Genomic DNA, 27,994 nt, shown 5'->3' with positions numbered 1-27,994 from the left:
TGTCTTTCTAAACAGTTTCTCACCTACCTACAGTGACTTGACAGATGCAAATACAGGCAAGGTAAACCAAATCAGTTTTTTTTTCTCTGCTCTAATGTAATCCAATAAATGACAGCAAGAGAAAAGAGAGAAAGAAATTGAAAAACAGAGGCATGCAGGTAAACACTGGAACGCAGACTTGTATTGACTCAGTCTGGATTTTATATACATGTCCTCGACAGCCCCACCTTCGCCTGCGCACCCCCAGCCACGTGCGGCAGGTTTTAAAATCTACATCAAAGCCACACTGATATGAAAATAAAGAACACACAAAATCAAACTTGCAAAGCAAATCTCCTCCTCTTCCTTTTTATTTTTGTTGCGGTGCCATGAGTCATAAGTGGCTTCTTTTTTTTTCTCTCTCTCTCTCTCTCTTTTTTCTACCTATGCTCGATTTCCCTTTTAGACAGAAATGTCCGAGAAAAAGAAAGAAAAGAGCGCTATGAAAACGACGAGTTTACTCAGCGAGAGCTAAATGTGAAGTTGCCCATCATGCAGTAAGGTGTTAGGGCTAGTGGAAAAATAAAGACAGGATGGGACATCTGTGACTCAGTCTTTCCCTAGATAAGAGAAACAATGACTAAATACATCACAGGTGCTGACATGGTTTTTTTTTTGTTTTTTTTCATGATTTCAGGTACCAGAAAAAAACAAAACAAAACAAACAAAAAAACAAACAAAAAACCATTAACCCAGGTAGACCGTTCAGAGTTACTAAAAATGTTTCGATCAATCTTTGGCTGCTGAATGATGAGTGGTTGTTGAGAGTGCATTAACTGGTGCCTTTTGAGTCATGTCACCGCTCCCTCACTGCAGGTTACACAAACAAATGCTGGGCACCAATGGCAACCGGCTAAGCGTCCAGTCAGGTTATATCAGTGTCACTGTGTGCAGTACGTGACCTGAGCACCTGTTGTCCGGGATAACTAAATCCTGCAGCTAGTGTAGAGTCATAACCCCCATAATAAATACATCATAAATTCTGTGTGGGACCAGACACTCGGTGTTGACACAAAACAAAGTGTGATGGCACGCATACTCAGGGCTGAAGAGATGCCAAACAGGATGAAGGAGTGTGGAGTCAAATTCCCACCACGTCTGGAAAATAATTGCACACACCAGCAACCAAAAGCACACTGGGTACTTGCACCTCACCAAGTACACGTACTCGCGTGCTACCACGGACAGCACAGCTTCTCGAATGAAAAGTGTGTGATTTCACTGGCTCAAAAGAATGCAAATAAGCTATGCAAACAGTGCCCCTTAGTGGCCACTCAGCGCCAAGCATGGAAAAGAATGTATCTGAGATAACAGGTCAGCCCCATGTCTGTGACTGGCAGAGCTGTGGATGAGGGGCTCATTAACTTTCAGGTCTAATTCCCAAATTAGTTCATCACAGTATGCTTGAAACAGTTACATCCAATGAGAATTATACGAGCACACTTCTGTAAATGTTGGTACGGTGTTTAAAATGAAAATAAAAACAGGATGCGATGATTTGAAAATCTCATAAAGCCTCAATTTATTCACAATAAAAAACAGAAAACATTTCAAGTGTTTAAACTGAGAAGAATTTACCATTTTAAGAAAAATACTGACTCATTTTGAATTTGATGGTAGGAATACATCTCAAAAAAGTTGGGACAGGGTCATGTTTACCACTGTGTAGCATCCCCTCTTCTTTTAACAACAGCCTGTAAAAGACCAGCTGCTGGACCTTTGGGAGAGGAATGTCATCCCTGATAAGAGGATTCTAGCTGCTCAACAGTCCTGGGTCTTATTTGTTGAATTTTTCACTTCACGATGAGCCAAATGTTTCCAGTTGGTGAAAGGTCTGGACTGCAGGCAGGTCAGTTCAGCACTTTTCCTCTATGAAGCCATGCTGTTTTAATAGCTGTAGTATGTGGTTTATCATTATACTGAACTATGCAAGGCCTTCCCCTGAAAACGACATCATCTAGATGGGAGCATATGTTGCTTTTATACCTCCATATTCCTTTCAGCATTATTGGTGCTTTTCTAGATGAGCATGCAAGCTGCCAATTCCACTAATGCACCCCCATAACATCAGAGATGTAAGCTAACTGAACACTGATAACAAGTCAGACAGTACCTCTTCTTTTTCATCCAGAGGATGCAGTGTCCATATTTTCCAAAAAGAATTCAAAATTTTGATTTCTGACCACAACACAGTGGTCAGTCCATTTTAAATTAGCTTTGGCCCAGAGAAGATGGCAGCATTTCTGGATCATGTTCACATACGGGTTCTTCCTGAGCTTTAACCAGCATTTGTGGGTGCTGTGTGCACCATATCATCTACATCATACCACTAGAGTCCCATCGGTACCACCACAGACAGTAGTGTACCATTCACAGACCATGCAGTTGATTTCTGGAAGCGTTCCTGAGCCCATGCACTTATTTTCATGACATAATCATGCTTGTTTTTAATGCAGTGCCACCTAAAGCCCCTTTCCAAAGCTTCTCTGCCAATACCAAACAGTTTATTCTGCTATTGACTCTTATTTTGAGCTTGTGGTACCCCAGGTGCTGACAATCAGGCTTGCCATCATTGCAGCCAATCTCAATGAAGAGAAATATCGAGATGAGATTCTGAAACCAGTGGAAATCCCATATCTCCACAGTCTGGGACTGAACTCTATCCTCTTGTCCCCACAGTGTGGTGTTTATGGGAGACTACCTGAACAAATGCACAGCAGTGTGTGACCAATCTAGTAACCAGCAGTGAGGAGGAGGTACCGGGCTACTGTGGCTGTGCATGGTCCTTCCACATACTACCGAGGCCCCTATTTGTTAAATAAATAAATTGTTAAATTGCTAATATTTCTTGTTTCTTCAAACTTCAATCACCCAATCCAATAAATGACACCAAATCATTGTATTCTGTTTTCATATATACACTGCTACAAAACAAACAAACAAAAAAAAAACAAAAAAAACTTTTTAATCAGAGTATAGCCTCAGGTCAGTTAAACTTCTGGGATACTGATCTGGTCAGTTAAATAGCAGAGGAGCTAATTAATCAGTTTCAGCTGCTTTGGTGTTAATGAAATTAACCGGTTTGGTTGTGGGTCAGTGATGGTCGGGGGGAGGCATATTCATGAAGGGATGCAGACCTCTACAGACTAGGCAATGACACCCTGACTGCCATTAGGTATCGGGATGAAATCCTTGGACCCATTTTCAGACCTCACACTGATGCACAACAATGCCTGGCCTTGTGTGGTGAGAGTATGCAGGGAGTTCCTGGAGGATGAAGGAATTGATACCATTGACTGAACCCCAAGCTCACCTGACCTAAATCCAATAGAACACCTCTGGGACATTATGTTTCGGTCCATCCGACAGCACCAGGTTGCACTTCAAACTGTCCAGGAGCTCAGTGATGGTCCTGGTTTAGATCTGGGAGGAGATCCCCCAAGACACAATGTGTGGTACCACTGAGTACTATTTTGAGTTGCTGCAATGAAATTTCATCAAAATGAACTAGCCTGCCACATCATTGTTTTCACTCTGACTTTCAGGGTGTTTTTGAATTCAGCCCTCTGCAGGTTGATCATTTTATTAAATGTATTTATTTATTATTAAATTTATGAATTAAATTTTATCATCATTAAATGATGTGGCATCCTTTAGCTCCTAACACATTACTCAGTCCATATCAGTATAGATATCCAGCATGACTCCCCACCCCTGATGTTTTTTCAAAGTGTTTTTTTTTGAGCAGTGTATTTTACTCAGCCTTTTCAGAATTGTGTTTAGCATTTTTCATCATTTTCAATTTCTCTTTTCAATATGGTTATTTTATAGAGCAGCTTTGTTTCTTTTATGTACACTTGTTATTGTTAAAATGCTTGGTTCTAGGTTTTTTTTTAGTTCTTTATCATAAAGGAACAACTTAAGTGGTTTAAAACTGCCTTTGTTTGTGTTGTCAAATTTGACCAAACTGACAGGATACCTGACAAGACTAAACACTAAACAGAAATTCACTTTTTTTTTTTTACATTTCTTTATGAAACACAAACACATACAAGAATTGCACGAGGACATGGGGTCTCATCCCAATGCAAAAGGTTTCTGTGCGCAGTTTCCATGTGGTCCCTGTACCCACAAGGCTTCTCTCGATAGTCCAGCTTCCTCTCACAGTCCAGATAGATGCATCTTAGATTAATCAGCAATTGTAATGTGTGAGTGTGAGTGTGAGTGGTTGTCTGTCTCTCTGTGTTAGCCCTATCCAGGGTGTACTCTGCCTCTTGCCCTGTAACAGCTGGGAGAGGCTACATCACCTTAGCAACCCTAAATTGGATGAGCAGAAGAAAGTGGATAGATGGATATTAAATATTAAAACACACATTTTTCCCACCTCCTGTATACATCATGGTTAAAATAGAAATCATATCACAAACTATATTTGCTGTTTTTTTCCTGATTTAAAAACAACAAAAAAAAACCTTTTACTTACATTGAAATCAGTCATTGTTTTTATTTAAATTATGACAAATCTTTAGACTGAGATTATAAACCTGAAACGTTATGAAAAGAAAGGGCAGATTACTAACATTTTCCCTTCTTTGCCCGTGACAGAACATGCCAGAATAAAAATTGAACATCAGCTGGGAGAGAGCTCTGCTAGCCAATAATTTATTCCTGGCTGCTATGCATCAGTGTGGAAAATACCGAGCTCCTAAAAAATGTAGCCAGTATTGGGACACGTGACACATCCAGAGAAAGATGGATATCTGGCAGGATGTCTGCATCTCACTGGCCTTTGCTGCTGAAGTGAAACAAAGGTGCAAAGCAGAGTGAGGATGTGATTGAAGAAGCCGGGCGGCTGTACACAATTAAAACTCTCCAAAGATCACCTGTCACACTGTGCTGCCACCTGGGGAAGGTTCTTGGGATCAGCCGAGGCCATGGCGAGCCTCTGTCAATCAGTTTTTGCTGTAGCGGCCAAAACAGCAATAGGAGGTTTATTTATTTATTTATTGACAGACTCCATCATCAATAAATAATGAGGATGGAGAGCAGTCGTGACTAGCACTGCACACATCTAGGAACTCATATCGCTCGGCTTTAAAAACAGGCTCGTCGCTTCAGAACGCCACTGCGTTTAGGAAAACAAAACAAAAAGACACTCCCAATAAGAAGCAAGATTTCATTTCTGATTTACTGTTTCAGAGTTTTACCAGAGAAAAGCAAGAAAACCAAACAGGTTCAGGTCACATCTCAACTGCTCATATACCAGCAGAAAATGTGAAAACATGAAAAAAAAACCCAAAATGACACGCTGAGCATATAAAAGTGCTTCCTGCCTATGTCTGACTGTTTTGAAAACACAGCATAAATGGAAGCTCATTTAAAGTGTCAGTTTACAGTGCTTCACCCAAGTGGATTGCATTTGACTAGAGCCACCCACATTGACAGACACTTAATTCCTTACAGCATGCTCAAGGTCATCTCACGCTTTCTTTTGAACAACCACAAAAGAAGCATCTGCATTATAGAAAGGCCCACATATTCCCCCTCTGCAGGGAGAATTCATTTCTCAGCAGAGCAGAAGGTAGTTTCGCCATAAGAATCAGGCTGACATGAACATGCACGAGTCTGAAAAATGCAAGCAATTCTCTTACTTGCATGTATTTTTAATCTAGACTACATGCAAAAAATAAATAGTGGAAATACTGATTTTGATCTGCTGCACTGTAAGATTGATGGTTATATATGGCTTCTAATCTATTCGAAAAGAAGCTGAAAACTCTGCGGATGTCAGACTGTCTGCACAAATTCCCACTGTCCTCTTCTGGTCGGACCTCCCTCCAGTTGTTAGTAGAGGCAAAGGCAGACGCGAGGCAAGTCAGCAAGACAGCACTGGTTGTGACATGTCATTCCCCTTGACAGCCACAGGGGGCGCATTGGTTCTGCTCACAGTTCTTGGCAGGAAGGGCTGGCTCTGAGCCTTTTTTCTGCAAACAGGCAGTGGGATAGTATTAACACTTGGAGCAGTGACAGTACCTACCTCACACAAGTAAGTGGTAATATTGGGAAATATGGCTACAGTATGATGTATTCACAGAGCAGTAATTAAATCAATTTTGAACCACGCTTTTTTTTTTTTTAACGAGTGACAACATTTAGTATGAACATCAAGGTCAAGGTCATAGCCACGCCTTAAAAAGAGATGTCAAGAAACGTGTCCTGTTGTCCCTAAGCCACTGGGTGTCAGTGTGGTGACATTCTGATAAAAACCATAAAGCATGAGCTGAACAGTGTGTAATCACTCTTTATCAGCATTCCCTCCCCATCGCTCTCACTGCTTTCTGTCACTCATTCTTTTATCTCCTAGCCCTGTTCACCTGGGTCTGTTTACGAGCAGGCCGCACAGGTTGGTTGTCAGGATGGTTAGGTGCCCACGGACCCAGGCTCTGATTGGAATAGAAATCCATGGGGTAGACTTCCTTCCAGCCTACCTCCTGTAAAGCAACGGCTGCCTGAAAGATAGTAAGGAATATAGATGGACAGATAGTGACAAATCAGAACCAAATCAAAAGGGACAAGAAACATGATAAGCAAAAGGTGCAATAAGCGCACCCTCCATGAATACTGCTTCCCCCTGTCACCTAGTACTGTATCTGCAGTTTGCAGTGTTTTGGACAAACAAGCTGCAGGGAACCACAAAGTGATGAGAAGACACAACAGACTGACTATACAGACAAGACAGGTGTCATAATATTAAGCTTGGATAACAGGCAGAGTTGTCATGTTATCCCTGAATGATACAACAGCTGTTAGAGAGGAACAACAACAGTGGCATGACACAGCTGTGACTTAAGTGAAGACTGCTCCATATGGAAGAGAAATGCCTGTGAATACTGATTCTGCACGAAAGATAAAGCATACATAACAAGCATTCTGAATGAAAGAACAAATCATTTGAGTGTTCATTTATTCATTTATCCGAGTACTCGTTTATCTTTCAAACTATTTAGATGCCAAGACCCAACTTCAGCTTTGAACTATTTGGAATAATTCCAATGATGTATGGAATCATGATGAGAAAACAAGTCATAGAAATTTTATAAAACTCCAAATACACCCATTAGAGAATTTAGTTCAAAGGAAACATGAAAAATTCAGCTTCAAAGTGACGAAATCTTTCTTCTAGTGTGACATAATTCATCACTGTTGCACAGCTTGTGACAGTCGTTCGTTAGCTTGGTGCGCACCCAAACCGAAAAGCCAGTGTTCTCTTTCACAGAAGCTGAAGTTTCCTAAATAAAAACAGAAGTAAAAACATCATTTTTTTTCTTAAAAAAGTACTGGAAACTTAATAAAGCTTCTTTCTTTATTCTATTGAGATATAACTGTACCCCAGTTATGTTAAGATGTTGAAAGGCAAAATAACTTTCTTTATATCCAGATTTTAAAACACAATCAAAAAAAAAAAATTCTACAGAGGAGCCATCCCTTTCCTTTCTCTAGGCACCCTTCTACCAGTCTCCTCCTTTCCTCTACCCTTATTCAACCACTCTCTCGCTTTTACCCACTGCTCTTGTTCTCTCCCCTCTCACACCAACTGCCTCTCTCTGTGGAAGCTAGCTTCTCTTGCTAATCCCTGCTCTGACAGGAGAGCCAAGTGTGTCTTATTGACTATAAATATAACATGAGAAGCACTGAAAATAAATCTCCTTGCTCGCTTCACCCTCCCATCTCGTTCCTCTTCATCTTCCTCCTAAATGCCAGAGTGAAAAGCATAGCGCACCGAGACGTGGAGCAGTCATAGGTATGAGATGCGGGTGAATTAAGACTTATCAGAAGCGCACATATACAGACACAAGAGCAACACCAAATTATTTAAATGCACAAACATCGTTCTCAAATAGCTGGCGGGGAGAGCAAAGCAAACTGTAGCACAAAGGGCTTAAGAAAACAGATTGCTGCTTTCCTCATTACAGCAGGGCGATTTTCTGACTTCATATGCACCGTTACAGACCTCAGTCAAAAACAATGCAAAATAACCATTACTTTTTCTTCTAAGGTGAATGCTATCATTATTCTTAATGGCCCCGTTCTGAAATGTAAGTGCTTTCACGCTGTGTGTGGCGCACAAAGATGTGTAGTCTGAACATAACAACAACCATTTCAAATCACAATCCAATATTCAAGACGGCAATTCCCCTCGCAGCCATTTCAGTATTCAAATCAGTAGCATATATCTGAGGAAAAGAAATCGTTGAACGAATTAATAGCTGACATCAAGTGCTAACCAGTAAGGTCACATAACAGCATAATGTGACATAACTGCCAAACTCATCACAAAACAAGCCTGCTTTTTTTGTTGTTGTTGTTACCAACAGCTGCAGACAAACAAACACATGCTTTGAAATGGATTTTTATGGGTTGCTGTCCGATCTATTTCTCTCCCTTTAGAAAAACAAGATAGCTGCAAGGGGTGGGGTGGGTTAGTGGGGCGGCCTGTGTGGTCCTGTAGCCAGCAGGGGGGGCTAGTCTGCTGCTGATGGTGTTTGATATGCATATGCTGCTGTGCTTTATGGCAGGGAGAGGAAGAGAGAGGAAGGAGCAGACCACAATGCTCCATCTCCAGCACAAGCAGGCCTTGATGAGTCCTATACAACTTCAACAATGCAACTTTCTCCTGCGGCACTTTGATGAAGATTTCAACATGACATCAATCAGGTTGTTTATGTGTGAGCAGGAAGGTCTGCGTGTGTGAAATCTGTGAGGCTTGTTGAGAGACTGAAAGGTTGATGTTTACCTCATATGGAGAGAGAAGGGGTTTGGAGAAGGCAGCGCCCCAGTCGATGGAAAGGCGTGGACAAGCAATCTGAACCCACCTGTAAGAAGGACGAGGTGCAAATTTAAGCTCAAACATACATCCATGAATCAGTGCAAATGTGTGCGTGTAAAGCATAAGCAATGAGGGTGAGAGACCAAGATCCTATTAGAGAGGCAGGGCACATCTACAACTGCACACTGCATGTGGATACGTGATGCAGTGGGCTGTGCAGGGAGACTCCCTCCACCTGATCTCCAGCATCTGTTGAAGAGATCTGTCCTGATTTGCAACAGTTCTAAAGACAGCCGTGCTACACCATCTGAATGCATAGCCAGTCAGTGAAAAAGGGAGGCTAAAAAGAGAGGGAGGAAGGTTTCAAGTGGTCTAGTGGTGCTGACTGGTTGCAAGAGGCAGAAACAGGGGAGGAAAAAATAACAGGAAAAGATGCAAACAGGAGTGAAAAGAAATGCTGTGAAAGAAAGAGGAAGAGGTTAGGTGAGTGTGAATAAAAAAGCCGCACCAGCCGGTCTCCACGGAGGTAGCCTACATGCTCGCAGACAAGGTGGCGGAGGGGGGGGGGGGGTTTAGTGGTTGAAGCGGCTGTGTATTAGAAAGATTTGGGGGGGGGGGGGGGGGGGGGGGGGGCACAGATACATAGCGATGGGGAGAATGAGCAATGAAGATGAAAAACAGGAGGGGGGTTGAAGAGATGCAAGCAAGAGAGAAGACAGAACTGAGGCAGAAGAGAGGAAGAAGATAGGCAGGGAGGGAAGTGTTTACTCTGGAAAATGCATGGGTTGTGGGATGAGGAGGGTGTGGATGTAAACAGCTGCAGGAAAAACGGAACAATGGGAAAATGGAGACAGAAAGCAGCTGGGGCTACGGGGGTTAGCTTTCACAGATCAATGCTATCCACAGCTCCATCTCTACTGAGGAAGCATACCATCCCTTGTTCCTAATCCTTATGATGAAGCTCCATCAGAACTATTGATAAATATAAAATGAGCTGCAGTGTATATAAAGAGTAATGGCAGGTAAAGGTCAATAAATACACAGCAGTTTGAGATAAAAGCAATCTGCGATCGCTTGAATACTTTCAAGTGGTACGGTACTGCGTCAAATTTCCTTTCTGTCTTCTCTTCATTTTCCAACTTTCACACAGTTTCTCAGCTGCAGAATTGATTGCACCGCTGACTCTCACTCCACTCTGCTTTCTGTCACAGAAATATTCCACCCCCTCCAGGCAAATGCATGGCATTTTCTCATTTTCAAATAACACTTAAAAAAAAAAAAAAAAAAAAAAAAAAAAAAAGTCTCCCCACAAAGAGTGAATTCTGATTCATCCTCCTAATTTGAGAGCCAGCTGAGTCAGAGACATTTCCACCAAGCACCAATCTCCTCAGTCCTAGGTTTCCTGAGTTTAGATGGAGATTGGAATTTGAAATGTGACCTTTAGGTCCATCAGCTGCTATTCATAACCAGAGTCTTTAAATAGACAAACACTGCACATGCATCAAAACAGCCTTAGCATATAAAAAAAGAGGGGGACACAAAGGAGCTAAATACAGGGCGAAATCTGACAGTTTGCATGTGTGTCCATAATATGTGAACAGATGTTCAGATACCCTTCGACTGTACAGATATGCGTGCAACATGTTTTTGAATATGCAAATTTGCAGTATGAGATTCAAGAAGAACACTGGAAGCAATGAAAAGAAGGAGGGTGATTAATAAGCAAAGACTAAATCCTTAGGGCTAACAGAGTAGAGAGGAAAGTAAGACAAAAAGCATGAAAGGGAAGGAAGAAAAGATTGTTCGCTCCTAAGGAGCAGATAGCTGATTGGCACATGAGCCGACGAGGGACTTCAAGTGTTGGCAATGAGACTTACTGAATGTTACAGTGTGGTAAAATGCAAAGTGCCATTGTATTGCCCTTTCAAAGCAGCAGAAATCATATTTTTAGCCCCTATCTGGCAATCAATTTAGCAAGCACGAAAGAGAACCAACATCATGAGGTGCAGTGAAACACAGAAACCTTAAAAAACCAGGAGGTGTAGAGACAGAGGCAGAGGTAGGCTTCTGTCTCATTTTAGCCTTGTTTCACAATTTACTCACAAACTAAGATGACCTGAAATAAAGAGTGAAACAGACTTTTGTGGACACTTGTTTGGTCAGCCCATCTCTAAATGATCTGTTCACTTTAGTGCAAACTGCAACCTTTCAACGCAACAAGATATACGCAGTTTAGAGGAGCAGGATGCAAGTGATATATAAAAGGAAAACTGCATAACATTTCATTCTGGCTATGCGATGTGAGCTCCTGCCTGGGCTCACTGCATTACCCGCTGTGGCCCATTACACCCCAGCCTCCACCTGCATGGCTCTGCTTCAATTACACTCTCAAACTTGGCCTGCCAAGAGCCAGAACAATTAACCTTTCAGAGCTGCAAGAAGAGAAGAATATCTTCACCTTTATTAGCAAATGATCTAATTGAATTAAAATAAACAATTTCATTTTTGTGGAGCCAAAAAAAAAATTTAAATGGAGAGATAAAAGGCTGAAATACAGTGGATGGCATTTGCTGTCTGGCTGAGATAAGTCTGTGTGGTGTGCAGATATCTGCACAATAGTTTAAAACCTGCTTGGGGACAGCCTAATTACACTCTTAAGAGCATATGTTAATGGTGTCTCTCGCTTTATACTGTATGAGTGAGTATGTGTGTGTCTAATGACAAAGAAAGCCTGGGGGTGGGCTCTGTACAGTGCTGAGCAGTAGTGAGTCCTCTGCCGTCTATCTTTCAATCTCCCTCGCTCTGTCTCTCTCTTTCTTTTATTCCTCCTTTAACACAAGGAGATTTAACACAGCTTCAAACATTCTGTGACTTGTATTGTCTATTATAGCCTCATAAAAGTTGCCTGTGCTCTTACAAGCTATTTGGAGCAGCAAGGGGGAAAAAATACTAGAGGTGAACAACTTAATGTTTTGATAAATAAAAAGAAAAACGATTAGCAGAAGAATTCCCCTTAAAGTTGTCACTCCCAATAAATATTTAGAACCAGTGATATGGACAATGTTGGTAGTAGGTCATCTTCAAAAGTCAAATTTTCTAGTCTTGTTAAGAAACAATTTTGTGAACACAAACAAAGCTATATTATTAAAAAAATAATAATGGAATGACTTCAAATAGAGCCTAAAATTGCACATCAGTCCTGTTTTTTATTTTTTATTTTTTTTTGCACTGGCCAATACGTGTCTGCAAGCAACAAGCGTCGAAAACTGTTAGTGACCAAGATCAATCCATCCATCCATATATCCAGGTCCGGGTTGCGAGGGCAGCAGTTTGAGCAGAGAACCCAGACAGCTCTCTCTCCTTCCCCTTGTCCCTCTTCTGGGGGGACACCAAGGTTTGCTCAAGCCAGCTGAGAAACTGCCCTGGATGTCGTGATGTTTGTGGAGGTCACCACATATAACCCAACCGGCCACGTCATTCTCAAAAAGTAGTGGCATGATCCTGAGGCCATCGAACCTGAAACCCTCCACCACCACCGCCATGACGAACTCCAACTCCTACCAGGAATGAGTCTGACTTACTGTCAGGGAATAAATGTCAGTGAACCTGCTTACGCGACAGGTGTACAGGGATTGAATACCCCATAACAACAGGCCCAATATACAGTAATTTGGCCAAACATAAACTTTTTTTTCCCCAAATTGTCTGATAACTTTTAGGTCCAGCACAGAAACTCAGGTTTTATGCTTGCTCAAGCACTCTGAAATGATTAACAGCCCTATTCTTCAATACTATAAAGGACAGAAATACTCTTGTGCTATTTTCTGATGTATATACACTCGGTGGCCAGCTTATTAGGTGCACCTAGATAAAACTATTACAGCCTAATATAACAGCAATAAAATAAATCATATCACCCTCAAGGTTAATAATATTCAGTTTTTGTTTCTGGTTCTAGTTCTGCTGTAGTACAATGCTAAATCGACTTTATGGCCACTTTGGGTAATAATATGAATTTGTATTGTGTTGAAAGCAGTTTCCTTTTTTTATAAATAAAGGCAAAAGAAAATCTAAGGAACTATAAGGGGTTTATTGCTGGTAGTTTCAAGTGCACGCAGTAAACTGGCATTTTAGTTTAAGACCACATAATGTATTCCTACCTGACATACATGTGTATAGCGGGCTTTAATTTTAACACCAGCGAAACAGATCTTGTTGAAAACCTTTTTGTCTGTAATGAGGGTTTGTTTTGGTTGGGTGAATCGTGCCTGAATTACATAATGCTCGAGTTGTACTCATACGTCAGTCTGAAGACAAGAGCCAAAAAAGAAAAAAGAAAAATCTTTTTACCGTGATCGCTTGCTTTCCAAACACAGCCCCCTCAACTACCTCTGCATCTCTCTATCTCTCTCTCCAACTCTCTCTCAGACCTTCTGTCCCTTTCTCACCCACTCCTCCCTCACACATCACACCTCTCATTACTCCACAGTGAGAGGCCAATCTGAGGGAGTGCGAGTGCTGTGCCTGTGCGAGTGTGATTGGAGCTACTGCACATCAGGTTTTCGCAAACCCCCTTGTCCATCTTCAACTCTGCTCTTCTGGTTGGAAGTCAGATAAATCAGACAAACTGAACCTTGGAGCCAGAGTACTTGATTTCATTGAATAAAACTTGAGGAGTCCATTTCTAAAAGACACTGATGTAAGCTGCTGGACTGGGTTACGGCGCTACATGGTGGAGAATATTTCAGCACTGACACTACAGATATCAGGATATTAATGTCAAGACTTGTGAATGCATTTACCAGTCACTTAGTATATGAGGGAATGAGAGTGTGTTTATCAATTTGGTTCAGGTTTCTTGGCTTCTGACTGAATCTTCATCAAGGACAAGGTTGATGCACTTTCTAGTTTTTATTATACTGTATTGCAAAACAGAAGTATGCACTTCAATAGATTGTTTATATATAAAGTTCCCTTTTCAATGCATTGTGTACCAAACATGAACTTTTATGAATCACTCAAGTTCATTATATTGGACTATTTCCTTTTATGCCGTATGTAAAATCATGGAATCTCCCCAAGACTAGAATGCCAATTTTGTGTATAAAGCTATAAACTCTGTTTGTCGGCTCCTTGTTATAGCACCCTCTTGCAAATTATGCTGAATACCCAATTAAGTGTGCAGTGATGCTTACAGAATACATTTCAAATACTGTTGATTGCAAATTTTAGGTGACTACTAGCTGTTGAACAATATACTTGTGGCAGGGTCCTTGATGTGAAAGATAAATTACCCAGTCTTTACATCAGAGAGAGACACAGCAGTGATGAATTGGCAAATGAAGAAGACAATGAGCCAAAGGAGGAGCTTTAAGGATGTGTGAAGGTTAATTATGTTTTTTATTTTATTTTTTATTGTTGCTGTATGGTATAGCATGTGAACAAGGACTCTGCAGTGAAAAACAGAGTACAAAACAGAGTGAAAAAAACAGAAAGAGAATAAAAGGATTCATTTTGCTTCACTGGCTTTGGCTAAGCATTTCTAACTAAATCAAAAACGTACCTTGATTAGGGCATAGGTTGGTGCAAATGTGCAAATAAGTCCATATATTTTTGGACACAGACATTTTTTTTGCTATTTTAGTTAAAGTTCAAACTTTCAGATTTAATTTGAGAAGTTGAACCACAACATTGCACTGACTAATTATTTTTACACACAGTTCCATATTTGCAGAGGCTCAATTTTAATTGGAAATTAAAATACATTTTTTTAAGAATGGTATGCATTCCCATTATTCTTTAATATGTTTTGGCAAAACTGTGTCAGTGTCAAAAGAAAAGACCAAACAGTAGGTATGTATTATAATACTCACGCATCTACATCTGGCATCAGGTCCAGTTTGCTGGGAAAAATCTCAGAGAGAAGCACTCGAGTGAAGGACTTGCCCAAAGACTGGAGTCTTGACTCCAGGTGCTGGAAGAAAAAGAGAGAAAATAATTTTGCATTCATGACATAAAATACAATCCTCTATGATTGTGAAATGCCGTCACATAAAATAAGGTAATAGGTCACATAATCCATGACATTAACATGCTGATAATCTCACCAGACCAGCATTGTTCTCAAGTTTTGTTCTTTAACAGTCTCGGATTGACTAAACTATCTTATTTGGATCTCAAACTCTTCATATGTCCAACTGCTCATTTCTTCTACTAATGCAAGTTTACACATTGGTGACAGATAGTTACAATCCTTCCAGTATAATGTGAATCTTCCTCTGGAGCTCTTTCCAAGTAGCTCTAGCCTGAACACCTCAACAAGGAAGCATATAGATTAGACCCCCAAACCAGCCGGCTATGCTCAGAGCAAAGAGCATAGTGTACTATATTCCAGCCTCTGTACAGATGATGAATCTTTTTGTCCGGGAACATTGTAAAACTAACTCTTTATTGGATGCTTATAACTCACATCCCATACTTGCAGTCTCTACCTGGAGCTTATAACTGTAGGAGAGGGCTCACTCATTCAAATGTTCCATACGTCTGCATTACTAACTCATCTGTCAAACTGTTAATACAGTTTATCGTCACTATAAAACAAGATAAATACATCTCCTTCAATTAGGGCAATAATTCATTATCAACTCAAAGTGGGGAATCCAGTGTTTTCAGGCAGAGTATTATATTGTCAGACATGGAAGTGTTGATTATCGCAAACGCTCCAGGCTTAGCAGTAAACTGTTAGATTGGGTGCTGAACAGTCTGATGAAACCTACACAATTACATCACCAGCAAAGCTGCAGTTCTGACATGCTTAGTTTCTCCCCACTGTCTGAGTCCACCTAAAGATTCTGTCCATAAACATGACATATGTAAAAAAAAAAAAAAAAAAAAAAAAAAAAAAAAAGCAGCAAAATTCAGCCCTAACTACTGTACCACTCAGAACACACTTTATTTGGTGAGGTACAGACATTACTGACATTTTTCTGTATGGAAAACTCCAACACAGTAAGCAATTGAATCATCAGTGTCCTCCACACCCATCTGGCATAATTCACTTTGGCAATTCAGGAAAAGGGCAGTTCAGTCAGGAATTTGCCTGCACAGGTGGTACACTGTGTACAGCTGAGTCCAAATATACGTGATCTTTACCTTTACAAGAGTAGTTTCCATAACAGAGGAGAGGGAGAGAGAGAGAGAGAGAGAGAGAGAGACTGGAGAGTAGTTGTCTCACATGTAGCTAGCATTCCTCAGGGTGAACTAAATCAGGCCCCCTGGGTACAAGCCCGGCCACAAGACCTTACAAAACATACCAATAAATGAAACTGTTTAGCCAGTTGAAGGAACTTGGTTCTTCTGCTCACTCTGACTTTTAAGTTGTGGGCAGTGGACTGAGGCGTTACTTAGGAATCCAAAACAAAAGAATATATCCCATAAATCTTTCTTTGGTGGGATATAGGTAAAATGTGGCTGTTATCCACTGCCCTCTGGAGTATCACGCAACATTTCAATGACTGTGCTCTTATCAGATAGTTCTGCCCCCTTACTTGAAAGGTTATCTAACACTAAACTTCCTAATCTAAAAAGATCGCTGGTGAGTTTGTATTCAAATCCCTCTTTTAAATCCATCCCATCCTGCAACACAAAGATGAAACTTTTTGCTCTAGTTGACATTTATATATCAGTGCTAACATAATCTCTTGAGTCTAGATATTTACAGACAAGGAAAGTCTATAGCTGAGGCGGTATTAAACCATTTATATCTGGCATTTAGATGGAAGGGAAGCCCCAGTGTTTTTCCATACAGCAATGCATACTAATTAAAGACATGATCATGTGGAAATAAATCATATTTCACAGCAGTAAAGCATAAAGGAAAAATGTGGGCAAACAAAACAAAGAAAAGAAACAAAGAGACCAATAACAAACTGGCAATGGAAGGCAAAGCAGCAGAAGGAGCAGCTGCAGGTTAGAAGTGACCAGAGAGACCTTCACACATGCTTGTACTTGCACAGACTCTGAGTTTCTCACTTATGAGTCTGCACCAAAGTCAACAGCATGGGAGTGCATGCACTTACTATACTATTCATACTATTTATGAATTCTCATTACAGTTCTGTCTTAGCCAGTGTTTCTACTAATATTTTGCAAAGGTTTGCCTTACCTACAAAGAGTAGTCTGATCAGAGTCTTAAATAGTTAGATAATTTAAAATCCTATATGTATTAAAAGGTCCAGCATTTCACTAAATTATTACAATTAACTAGTTGAATACTGCTTATAAATGATTGCTGAATAACAACATGAGCTGCATTTCCAAATTAATTTATGCAAATAATGCGTTTGGACTGTGCTGTAAAAAGCTTTAATTGTGTAAAAGTATAGACTGCATTCTATATGTTTTAAGATGCTTATTTGTGGCTCTTTATTTCATATTTGTGTTGAGGAAACAATCAAAGAAAATGCTCAAAATCATACATCACCAGTAATACTCGAATACAGCCAAGCTTGAAGCAGGAGCAAGATCAAGGATGAGATTTTCTATGGCTGTTTGGCTGCATCATCCTAAATTTGAAATAACAAGCTCCCAGTGTGACGAGTTCTTGTCTTATTAGTACTTCATGTCACCAAATCACTTGTCAAGAAAAACTGAAAAATATTACAAGCCATTGCACAAGTGGCCTCAGGACATGTAGAGTGTTGAAATGAGGATGCAAACTCACCTCCAAGACTTTAGGGCTGCCCTGTCGGCCAAGCGTGCCCAAGATCAGACCCCATCTCTGTGCTAGTCGAGCCTTGTCAATAGCCTGGAGCCTTAAAGCACGCATGGCTTCGTGGTCATAGTATTCCCTGGAGAACACCTTATTGTAGGGGTCATACCTACAAACACAGCCAGGCAGAACCACAGATGCAAATGGTACGTTTCCATACTCGTGAAAAGACAAACCTGATTATCCACATTACCATCTATTGCTCTGGTATAAATCTCAAGGACAGAAATGCAAAAAAAAAAAAAAAAGGGATGAAAAATCCAATCATGAAAAGTCATCAAATACAACAGGAGTTAGTGTATCTGAGGGAAAATAGATGTATTTCTGAGCATCTAATCTCCTCTTCTCCAGTACAAGGGGTACACTTGAGATTAAAATCTTGTTTATGAGAGAGACCTGTGATCGGTGCAGCAGTGCATATGTCTATAACAACACAATTTTGCATTGCATGCAAAGAAGCCTCATCAAAACAGAACTTAAACTTCACATGATATTATCACACCACTGTGATAAGGTGAATAATCAGAACAGCGAGCAGTTTTTAAACAGCGCTGAAAAGCATCATAAAAGATTCTTTCTGTGCCTACACTTTATTTGAGGATCCAAAAAGGTGATCACAAATGTTGATAATTTCCATATTTACTTTTGTCATTCCAAATGCTACAATAACCTTATTTCACATCACTACCTCCCAAATTGTACAACTAACATTATAATAACATAATCAAATGTCTGCTATAAGCATTTTTAGATAATGTCAGTATATAAAGAGAGGTAAAGATGAAATATTTGATAATACCTGTAGGCAGGAATATCTGGGTTTGCAATCATGATCGACTCCAGGTGAAATCTTCCATCTCCAAGATAACTGTGGAAAGACACCAATCAATTCAATGTCTGAGGTGAATGAAATGAAAGGAAAAATAAACTGTGCAAAGAAAACTCCCTGAAGACAATTAAAATTCATTATGCAGCCATAATAAATGCTGACCTATTCTCACATCCTCTCCATCAGCGTTCTCTCACTTTTTTTATATTGTCTTTTGTTTTATTTCTGCAGCCTCTTAACACAAGACCAAAGTGGTTTCTTTGGGCAGAAGGCCTACAGATTGGGTGGAGGGTTTACCCACTTTTGCTGTTTGGGAATATGACCCCAATGAGCGGAGCATGCTGTTTACAGAAAATACAAGCTCTTCCAATTAACCCAGGGTCTGGTGCTGGGGATCCACCAGAGCTCAAGCAGACGCACAGTTCACAAACCGTAAATACAGAGTGACACGGAGGTGCCTGAAAATACAAGGTCTCCTACATGAACACGCCCCTCGAGGTCAGACTGAGAAGAATCTGAGTTAGTGTTGGGGGGGGGCTCAGGTCAGTACCCCTACTCATTACTTGAAAGGAGTCTCAACAGGCCCACTGTGTCAGGACAAGCAAATTAAACCCACTAATTGGTCAGTGTTTGGAGCAACTCAAAGCAGGCTGTGGGGGGTTCGTCACATGGGCTACCAAGAGACACGACTAGGCGAGGCTCTATTTGTTAGCGTGTGCAGGATTTTGTGTAAGCATGTTTGTCTCTGTTTGTATCTGTGTAATAACACTGAACACAAAATGAACTCAAGGAGAGCCTCTGCTGCATCTCTTTGCTTAGAAACATCCAAGGCCCTCATATAATTATGTTCCCAACAATAAGCCTGCGGCATTTCAGTCACGGTTGTCCTCAGTACTCTGCAGCTCTAAAAGGTTGGTGTGCTTTAACTCTCCCTACGACCACAGTCCTTCCATCTATATTCTTTATTTTTCAAAAGTGCTCTCACTAGAATGGTAGAAAGCTGTGTCTCTGTGTTACGTAACCGCCTATTTTCACATTCACATCTTCATATTGTTCTATTATGAGTGAGAGCTAGAGGCGGCAGATCGAAATGGGCGAATGACCGTTTCTCATAGTCTTTTTCAATACATTTTAAAAATGCTTTTTCATTATGGAAATGACAAAGACCAAGACCTTTTAGAGCTTCAAAACCACCCTTAAAGACTAATGCATCGCTATTCATTTTCCATAATGCTCAAGTGGTTCAAAACTTTGATGAAATGCAATTACAGCTTGAGCATACACCACTTTTTGGGGAACTTACCCATTTCTAATTCATATAAGATAACCTAATGTTAAATATTAATTCATTGCTGTAATACAGGTGTTGAACAAAACCATGCACTGTAAAGAATAAATGTTAAGAAGCTTGGCCTGTTCTGCTTTTCTTATTGATAGTGTACTATCAGCTGCGTTATTACCTAAATAATTCATTAAAGTAAAAGAAGCCTTATTAGCAGAGGGAAACCATTTCTCTCTAACTGTACTTTTGATGTTTCTGTCACATCATAATAAAATGTTTCAGCTACATATTTTTAGACTGAAATTTAACACTAGGGGATGGTGCTGTACCAGTGAGGCCGACGTCCTCATCATTGCTTATGTGTTCAATATAAAGTGTGGATTAAATGAGAACGACAGAAGCATACGTCCCTCAGGTAGGCTAATCGATTCTCTCTCCCAGCACAGCCCTCCACACCCCAGATGACACATCAAAGACAAAGCACATTGGATTAGAAGGTGAAACGCACACTAACCCATCCACATCTTTCACACATACAAAGACACGTGCTAAAACAGACACACAGTGCACATCACTTTTGTATCCACTTATGCATATAGCAACGCTTGTCCTTGTGCAGGTGTTATGCACTGGGAGATTTTAATCGCATGGACAAACATTAGATGTGTGCAGATCAGACATATGGGGTGATGTACCTAGGAATAATTATATCAAGGGAACATCATCTCTCTGTGCACTACAAAGCATAAGATTTATCTGCTGCAGACGAGCACCAGATGTATAGACACGCAGCGGCTGTGGAGGTGTTGTTTGTTAGTTGGACCTGTTACTTTGCCAAAGCACTTGCCTCCTCCCTGCAGTACAGGCAAAATAAGCATCACTTTGACACATCTTACATGAACAGTGTTTTTGTGAAAATACAGAGGAAGTAGTCCTTTATGGCACATGTAGCTACTGACTGGATTCATCATCTTTTTTTCTCATTTAGATTAAATAAAGGGGAAAATAAGAAGTAAAAACAGGCAATCACACAAGCAGAAAAACATGTCACAAAATCTGTCCATTTTTACCTTGTACATGGCACACTATAATAGGTGTCATAGTTTGTTAAAGCACTTCTTTAAAACTTAAATTACAAAACATGTGGATATGTTGACACTGATTTGAAGCAGCCAAAGGTGTCTGAATACATATAATTCAACCATTCAAAGTGGCTGTTTCTGGCTGCATATAGCACACAGATATGGCTAGTTATCACAGCCAGCTCTGTCTGGTGTGACAGGCATTATGGCATACTGATTACCACAGTAATCAGTATGCCACATGGGTGGGCATGGCAATAGCAGGCTTTACTATGGAAGGAAAGGAGAGAGAAGACAATGGCTGGATGAGTCAATGCTGCATCTCTGCAGCTATCTAATTTCTGCTAACTAAAAAAAAAAAAATGTAAAAAGGAACGAGGCAGACACTGTAAGGTGGGAGACAGGAATAATAAGATTTCTTACATTATGGCATTGACATGGCGGTCCAAGCGAGGGGAGGTGCAGCCCAAAATTTCTCCTGGTGACAGGGGGCGACACTGTGGGACAAGCACATCATACTCTGGCTTGAGGGCTGCACTCACAGACTGCAATATGGAGGAAGGAGAAGGGATTATATTCTCTGTGTATTTATGTGCACACATTTAAACAGGTTCTTCACTTTTGATGGGTCATTTTTTTTTTTTTTTTACATCAGTAACAACAGAAAGATAACAATAGAAACGCAGAATATGAATGCAGCTGAGTCTGAAACTACAGAATATACAGACCAAACATTTTTCTACATCTTCCATCAGGGTCTGTGCTGTGGGACATTTAAGTAAAACAATGGATACTACATTAAAACCAAGTCTTCATTTTAATGGGGTTCAAGGTTTAAATTTGATGTAAATCAAGTGAAATTAATGCAGAGACCTGGCACTTTGGTTTAGTGTCTATTGTTTTATTTTTAATTGAATGTGCTAAAGGAATAAACCTGAGGAGCAAAAAATGTGCAACTGTCCACCCTAGGGTCTGGACTGTAGGTATGCAAAAAGAAAAAAATTAATAGTCAAAAGATAAGGGATTACAACAAAGTATTGGTGCAAATATTTAGAATGGCTAGAAAAGACTAACACTGTAAGGGTCATGCATGACATTCTCCTGGAGATTTAACCCTTAACGTAGCCACTTGTGTTTAAATCATCATGCGTCTGCAAAGCACTAAGAAAGAGTGCTTTAATTTTAAGAAAAATGGACTTGTTCGAGTGTATTCATTTAGGCAAACTGAGAAAATGAGTGAACAATTAGAAAAACAAAGCAAAAAAAAAAACAAATTTGCGTGATATGAGGGGGAAGGATGAACAAATGATTTAAGGCTAATTTAAGGCGGTCCACAGGGAATATGGGTGAAGTACTCCCGCCCATACTGTGTGACCCCAACAAGCCTACACACCATAAGACACGAGTCAGATTGAGCCAGGCATGCATACAAAACACAGAGACCTATGTGCAGAAATATACCCATGGATAGACTCAAATATCTAATCATATAATGTAACCTGTAAGGGTGCTGCTTGATTTAAAAATAGTGGTGGTTGCATTAGTAAAGGCCCAGGGTGGTGCTGGTTCAACACAGCATATGAAAGCAGCAGAATGCATTATAGAATGGGGAGGCAGCCAGCTTGAAAGAAGGGTGTTCGAGCCTAATGCTATAGCTGCTGCCACTGCTTATATAAAGAGCACTACTGAGCACGATGCTGAACCGAGCTGCCTTCCGAGTTCATTGCACCTTTCAAATCCAAAATAACTGCTGCCGGATTTGTCAAACCCACACTTGAACTGAGCTTTAAGAGCGGAGTGTGAGCTTGTTGATAAAAGCCAGGAGTTGCAAAAAAGTATACTGTACAAATGTAGAGACATGTGTATGTGTATTCCTGTATTGTATAGACAAACACACTCTTTATGCAATACGGAAAATACAAGCGACACTAACTGAGCGCATCAGCAATCTCCGACACAAGAATCACACACAATCGCACACAAAGAGAACCAGCGTTTAATCACCTGCAGTGCTGCCACAAACTGAATAGTGCTGACGAGTGCAAGAGACTGTCCAGGAGAGAAGTTGAACTTGATTGTGTCCAGGAAGTGTGCATTGTCCATCTGGATATCCACAAACACATACAGCATCTTGATACCTGCTGTCGAGTCTATGGGGACTGCAGCAAGACAGAGACAGAAGACACACTTCAGTCCTGCTATGTCAGGTAACATCAAAGTATCAACATGCTACACAGCAATACAGCTATACAAATAAACATGAATAAATTGCATGTATAAAGATCACAGTACGCACCTGTGTCATATAACTAAAACATATTCAGAGTGAGTCTCTAGCACGTGCAGGAACTGATGCAAAGACCTCAATTATTTAGGGAAGGAGAGGGACATATGCGATTACTATTAATGCCATTAATTTCACAGGCCATTTACTACGCACCCGGGCCGGGAAGACGTAGCTACAGACATGCTGAGTTAGATGCTGAATAAAGTAGGCGAGAGTCCAAGAAACGAGGGGGGAAAGGGCACGGATAAGAAAGAAGAATTATTATTTGTGTTGATCATTATAATCAGTCTTCCTCTTGTGCTACAGTTAATTTGCAGATCAGCAGCATGGGGATTTTTTTGGTACAATTAAGCAAATGGCCCATTATGGTTGAAATGTTTTATGAACAAGTGCAGCTCACTTGATGGCCTAGATTAAAGCAACACTGACAGAAATATGGGAGCAAGGCTCAACAATGCGCAGATAATAGGGAGTGAATAAAGAGGGGTTGTTGGGAAAACATAAGACCTATCTTAACAAAGGACTGGAGGCAGCTGTGATGGAAATAGGAGAGGAATGAAAAATTCCCAGGAAAGTAGGCTGGAAAACAGAGAAATTCAATTTATGAGTAGGGGTAGATGATTTCATAATAAACTGTATAAAGAGCAAAGGCTTTGGAATGGGAGGCAGTTGTGGAAAAAGTAACAGGATACCAAGCATGTGTTGTGTATTTAGTTTAAGTGTGAAGACTAAGTTGTCAGTTAACTGGGAACAGAGGTGATGAATGGGCTCACATCTCAGTGCAGAGTGAAGGAGAACAGATGGATAGGTATTTAAAACAGTGGGGTTAGCTGGAGGCCACATGTTGAGTAAGAAACCAAGGAGAGGCTGCTTGTTTAAAAGGCACACCCAAAACGTAAAAGGGCAGAGGAAAGTGACATCGATCTGTGTTCACATTAGCATGGTAGCCTGAGAGCACTTAGGTGCTTCAATCAGAGACGCAGTCAATGAGAAAGACACGACTCACTTGCACCATCACTGGTTTTATCCTTTTCAAGGCAATAAGCTCACTTAGCACAGCTGCTTATTAATGGCCACGTAAACAAACACAAATGCACTCTCTCAAAAGAAGTGAACAAAACAAAAGGTTGAACATAGTACTATACTGGCTTGGTTACAAATGGCTTGTTAAAAATCGATATGTAAAAAAATAATCTGCTTGTACTTGTACATTGTACTTGTACATAATTCATGAATATTACATGATCACTTGGCATATTAAAAATGTGGTCCTGAGATAATCTGCGTAATCTATGTGCTGAAATGCGATAGCATTTAACTTGGACTGGAAAATGGATTTAGTCTTATATAATGAAATCACAGATGCTGACTAACCATGATTAAATAAGATATGATATACTTTATTTATCCCCAAAGTTGGGAAATTGCTGTGTTGAATTAGCCAAAATATGAAAAAATGACTTAGGTTAATAAAATAAATACAACAGCACAACACAAAGTAATTGAGATCAATACAAAAAAATAAAATAAAATACTGTGGTGTGGTGTGAGGTGGTAAATGTTCGCTGCATCAGCACTTGTGGCAGCGGAGCTGAAACAGATGTTAGAGAAGTGTTGCAGAGGGCAGTCAAGGTTATCAATATATTATCTATAGCCATTCACAGCTACAATGATCTGGATGACATCTGTATCGGCTGATGGAGCGATCCAAACTGTGTATTGAGTCACACTGAATTCAAAGAGTAACAGCAGGACAGGAGAGAATTCTCAGTTGAAGGTAATGTCATAATCTGATACTGCTGACAGCAGCCGAAAACAATCTATATAGTCATATATAATAAATAGCCCATGGTAAGTGTCTATAGATGGGAACTGTTACCTGGACTGTTATTTAATCTATCATACAGTACTGCACAAACAGCATGATGTTAATCTAAAATTGGCACCACAGTGAAGTTTTACTTAAGCTATCTGAAATGATTCCTAAGACGATAATAGTGAGAATCTGCTCATGATGTTTCAGGAGGACCAGTAAAACTCTCCTGGAATTATCTGAGAAAAGCTTCTATTTCCTGCCAGTTTTCCTTCCTGGAGGCAGATTTAAAAAAAAAAAAAAAAAAAGCTCCATTTTGGTTTCTGTATTGTGATTTCTTTCTCTCCTGCCCGGTATGTTTCCCAATTTATCTCAGGCTGTTCTGTTCTAACTACTAAAGTGTTCATTTTAAACGTCAACAAAGTTTAAAAAAAAGAAAGAAAAAAAAAATCCCAAAACTCATATCTGCAAGCAATGTTAGATCTTTAAAACGTGGCTTTATGATGTTGCCGATATTGTCTTGCACAAAATAGAGGTGCTTTATGACAAAACATGAGAGGACACCACTACTCAAAAGCAGATACCACAGAGGAAATGAAAGGAAAACGAATGAATGCGGGAGAGCCCGTTCCTCTATGAGTCAGTCAAAAGACTGCATCTTTCATCTCTCACAGGTGGCTGACATCTTGGGAAACAATGCAGTGATGTCCCCATGACTGTGAGATGAAGGTCAGGAACAGATGCACAACCCCACCATTGCACACGGTTCTCTATGGATCTGTAGTAAAATACTTGTTTTTTTCTGTCAATTAATATCTGATCTTCATCACAACCCACAAAGATTTGAGTGTCTTTACCCTTGTGTTTGCTGGGCTGCACTCAGTGTAAATGGGTATATATCTGATCTTTTGTAAAAACAGATGCCTGCATTCACAATTGCTCCACGATAATCAAATGATAAATATGCCAACAGCACACACGTAAAGACAAACCAAATGAAAAATGCAGAAACCAACAGAGAGTGGAGGTTTTTCAGTAATATTAAAATTCTGTTGGTCATTTCTGGTATTTGGGATAGGTGAGGCTGTTCTGGCAGAGATATATCAAAACTATTGATTTAACATTTCCTCCCATGTTCTGCAAGAGGCAGACAGTGGGGGTGAGGGTGAAGGTCCTCAAGAACTGCTTGAGCTTTTCAAAGGACTTTAATGCATGTCCTCCATTGATCTGCTGAGTAAATGTGATGCCCAGGCTCAAAAGATCTGATATGCTTTCCATGCTCGAGTTGGGATGAATGCACCAACTAGTAACGTTTTCCGTTGATCGATGGCTTTGTCTGTGAGTTGTTGGTCCGTCTACTTCCTAAAGCTTCTCTTTCTTTTTTTATGCAACCTACTCTTAGTAAGTGGGTGTCCTTGATGCTAGATCACTTGACATTCTCTGTTAGGTACAAACTGCACGCAGTGTGATGTAGAGAGAAAGAACATACATATAGACTGTACAGACACTCACTTAGGCAGCTGTGGCCATAGTGCACCATGAAATCAGCTCCCAGGGCTCGGGCAGTGAAGTCGTCCACACAGCAGGCGCCGTACGTCACATCCCCCATCACAATCGTATCTGCATCTGTGAACCTGGGATTTAGGCAGAGGCTCTCATCAGTACAGTCACAAACCATATGTGCCTATTGTTGTTTGTTACCATAGTGATCAATTCACATAGCATGCAAGCCACAGTGTTATTATGAGTGAGCTGGATAAGATCAAACCCTATCTACTTACTGCAGATAGAGTACACTATATAGTATCTGACAAAGTTACCAGTCAATGACTGAGTCACAGTACATCAGGGTGACACACTGCTATTCTTTCGCTCTCTATAACCAGCAGCCAGTGGCATAAGTACAGTACAAGCTGTCTGATAGTTACAGCCCTGCCAGACGAGGGTTAATGGGTCATCAGTTAACCTGGCCACAGACAGAAGGCTACACAATACGGAGAAGTATAAGAGGAAATGTGTGCCATAGAAATAAGGAGATTAGAGTTTGCAGAGGTCTTTATCAGTCTATCTATTGCCAAGATTTGCTGCACATCTGCTTAGGAACAGGCAAGAACAGCCTCGGCAACAGTTAACGTTTTCAACAAGAGAACATACTATTCAGACTAGAGAAGTAGGTTGTGAAATACACAGACCATGTGGCCCTAATGTTCCACTTAGCAGATGTAATAGGGAAAAACGTGTCCTTCTTGAGAGGAAAACTAGCAAATTACACAGGCATCTGTGGACCAAGGTCTGTTAAAAATAATTGCAGATTGTGCTACTGAAAAACAAGTGCTTTCTCATATGACCCTTACGGGCAAATAAAGTGCTAAGTAAACCCATAAAGACTAAACAAAATGAATAAAATGGAGAGTAATGGTAAAAAAGAGCTAATGAACAGAAGCTTGAGGCATTGTAGGGGAGGGAAGATGAGTAGACAAGGGAGTGTTTGTAGAAGGAAGTTGTTGCCAGGTATTTGAGGCTGTATTCTGACAGATTTGGGCTAGACAGAAGGGTTAGAACCAAGATGAGAATAAGGGCTTGTAGAGAGAAGAGGGAAGTGATAAACAGAAATGGCTGCACACAGAACAGCATCCGCAGCAACCAACAGTCTCTTAGTAATGTGTCTCCTGCTGCCCAATCTTTCAACCAACATCTACTCTCTGTTTATTCCTCGTTCTGCTCTTCGCCAGGGGCTTCACATAAAGTTTCTATTTAGCCTTTCCTCCCTCAATTTCTCTCATGTAATCTCTAGTTTGTGCTCTCTCTAGGCCCCTCATCATTGTCCCCTAGATTTCTATGTAGTTTCTCTCTTTTTCTCTCCCCATGTCCCTGTGCCTTCTCCCCTAATGGCTGCGCTCAAGTGAAAGGAGTACAGGCCAGCTGAGCCCAGGAAAACACAGACAGAGCAACTCATCTGGTAAATAAATATTTGCATTCAAAGGTTTGAATCAATGGCTCTCTCTCTCTCTCAGTTTTGAAATTGTCTGCATGCATCTTTTTGTGTACCCTTGAATATGTAGCCA

General features: G+C 40.4%; 1 protein-coding gene across 2 annotated transcripts in view; it reads right to left on the bottom strand.

Moving 5' to 3' along the window:
- Positions 1-4,110: 4,110 nt before the first annotated feature.
- The window catches only part of dph1 (diphthamide biosynthesis 1), a 63,615-nt gene continuing 39,731 nt past the window's right edge, over positions 4,111-27,994 (bottom strand). Inside the window, exons 4-12 of one of the 2 annotated variants that reach the window (XM_030744475.1) lie at positions 26,442-26,563; positions 22,834-22,988; positions 21,253-21,374; positions 18,436-18,504; positions 17,589-17,745; positions 14,740-14,840; positions 8,834-8,912; positions 6,414-6,548; positions 4,111-6,023 (exon numbers count right to left, since the gene is read on the bottom strand). In XM_030744475.1, the coding sequence (XP_030600335.1) occupies positions 5,943-6,023; positions 6,414-6,548; positions 8,834-8,912; positions 14,740-14,840; positions 17,589-17,745; positions 18,436-18,504; positions 21,253-21,374; positions 22,834-22,988; positions 26,442-26,563 (1,021 nt within the window). In that variant the 3' untranslated portion in view covers positions 4,111-5,942. The remainder of the gene's footprint in view (positions 6,024-6,413; positions 6,549-8,833; positions 8,913-14,739; positions 14,841-17,588; positions 17,746-18,435; positions 18,505-21,252; positions 21,375-22,833; positions 22,989-26,441; positions 26,564-27,994) is intronic. The other variant, XM_030744476.1, reaches the window with a different exon arrangement.

Source organism: Archocentrus centrarchus, chromosome 13, assembly GCF_007364275.1.
Source record: "Archocentrus centrarchus isolate MPI-CPG fArcCen1 chromosome 13, fArcCen1, whole genome shotgun sequence".
NCBI lineage: Eukaryota > Metazoa > Chordata > Actinopteri > Cichliformes > Cichlidae > Archocentrus > Archocentrus centrarchus.
Note: the sequence above shows the minus strand (reverse complement) of the source record. Positions and strands in the feature narration are given on the sequence as shown.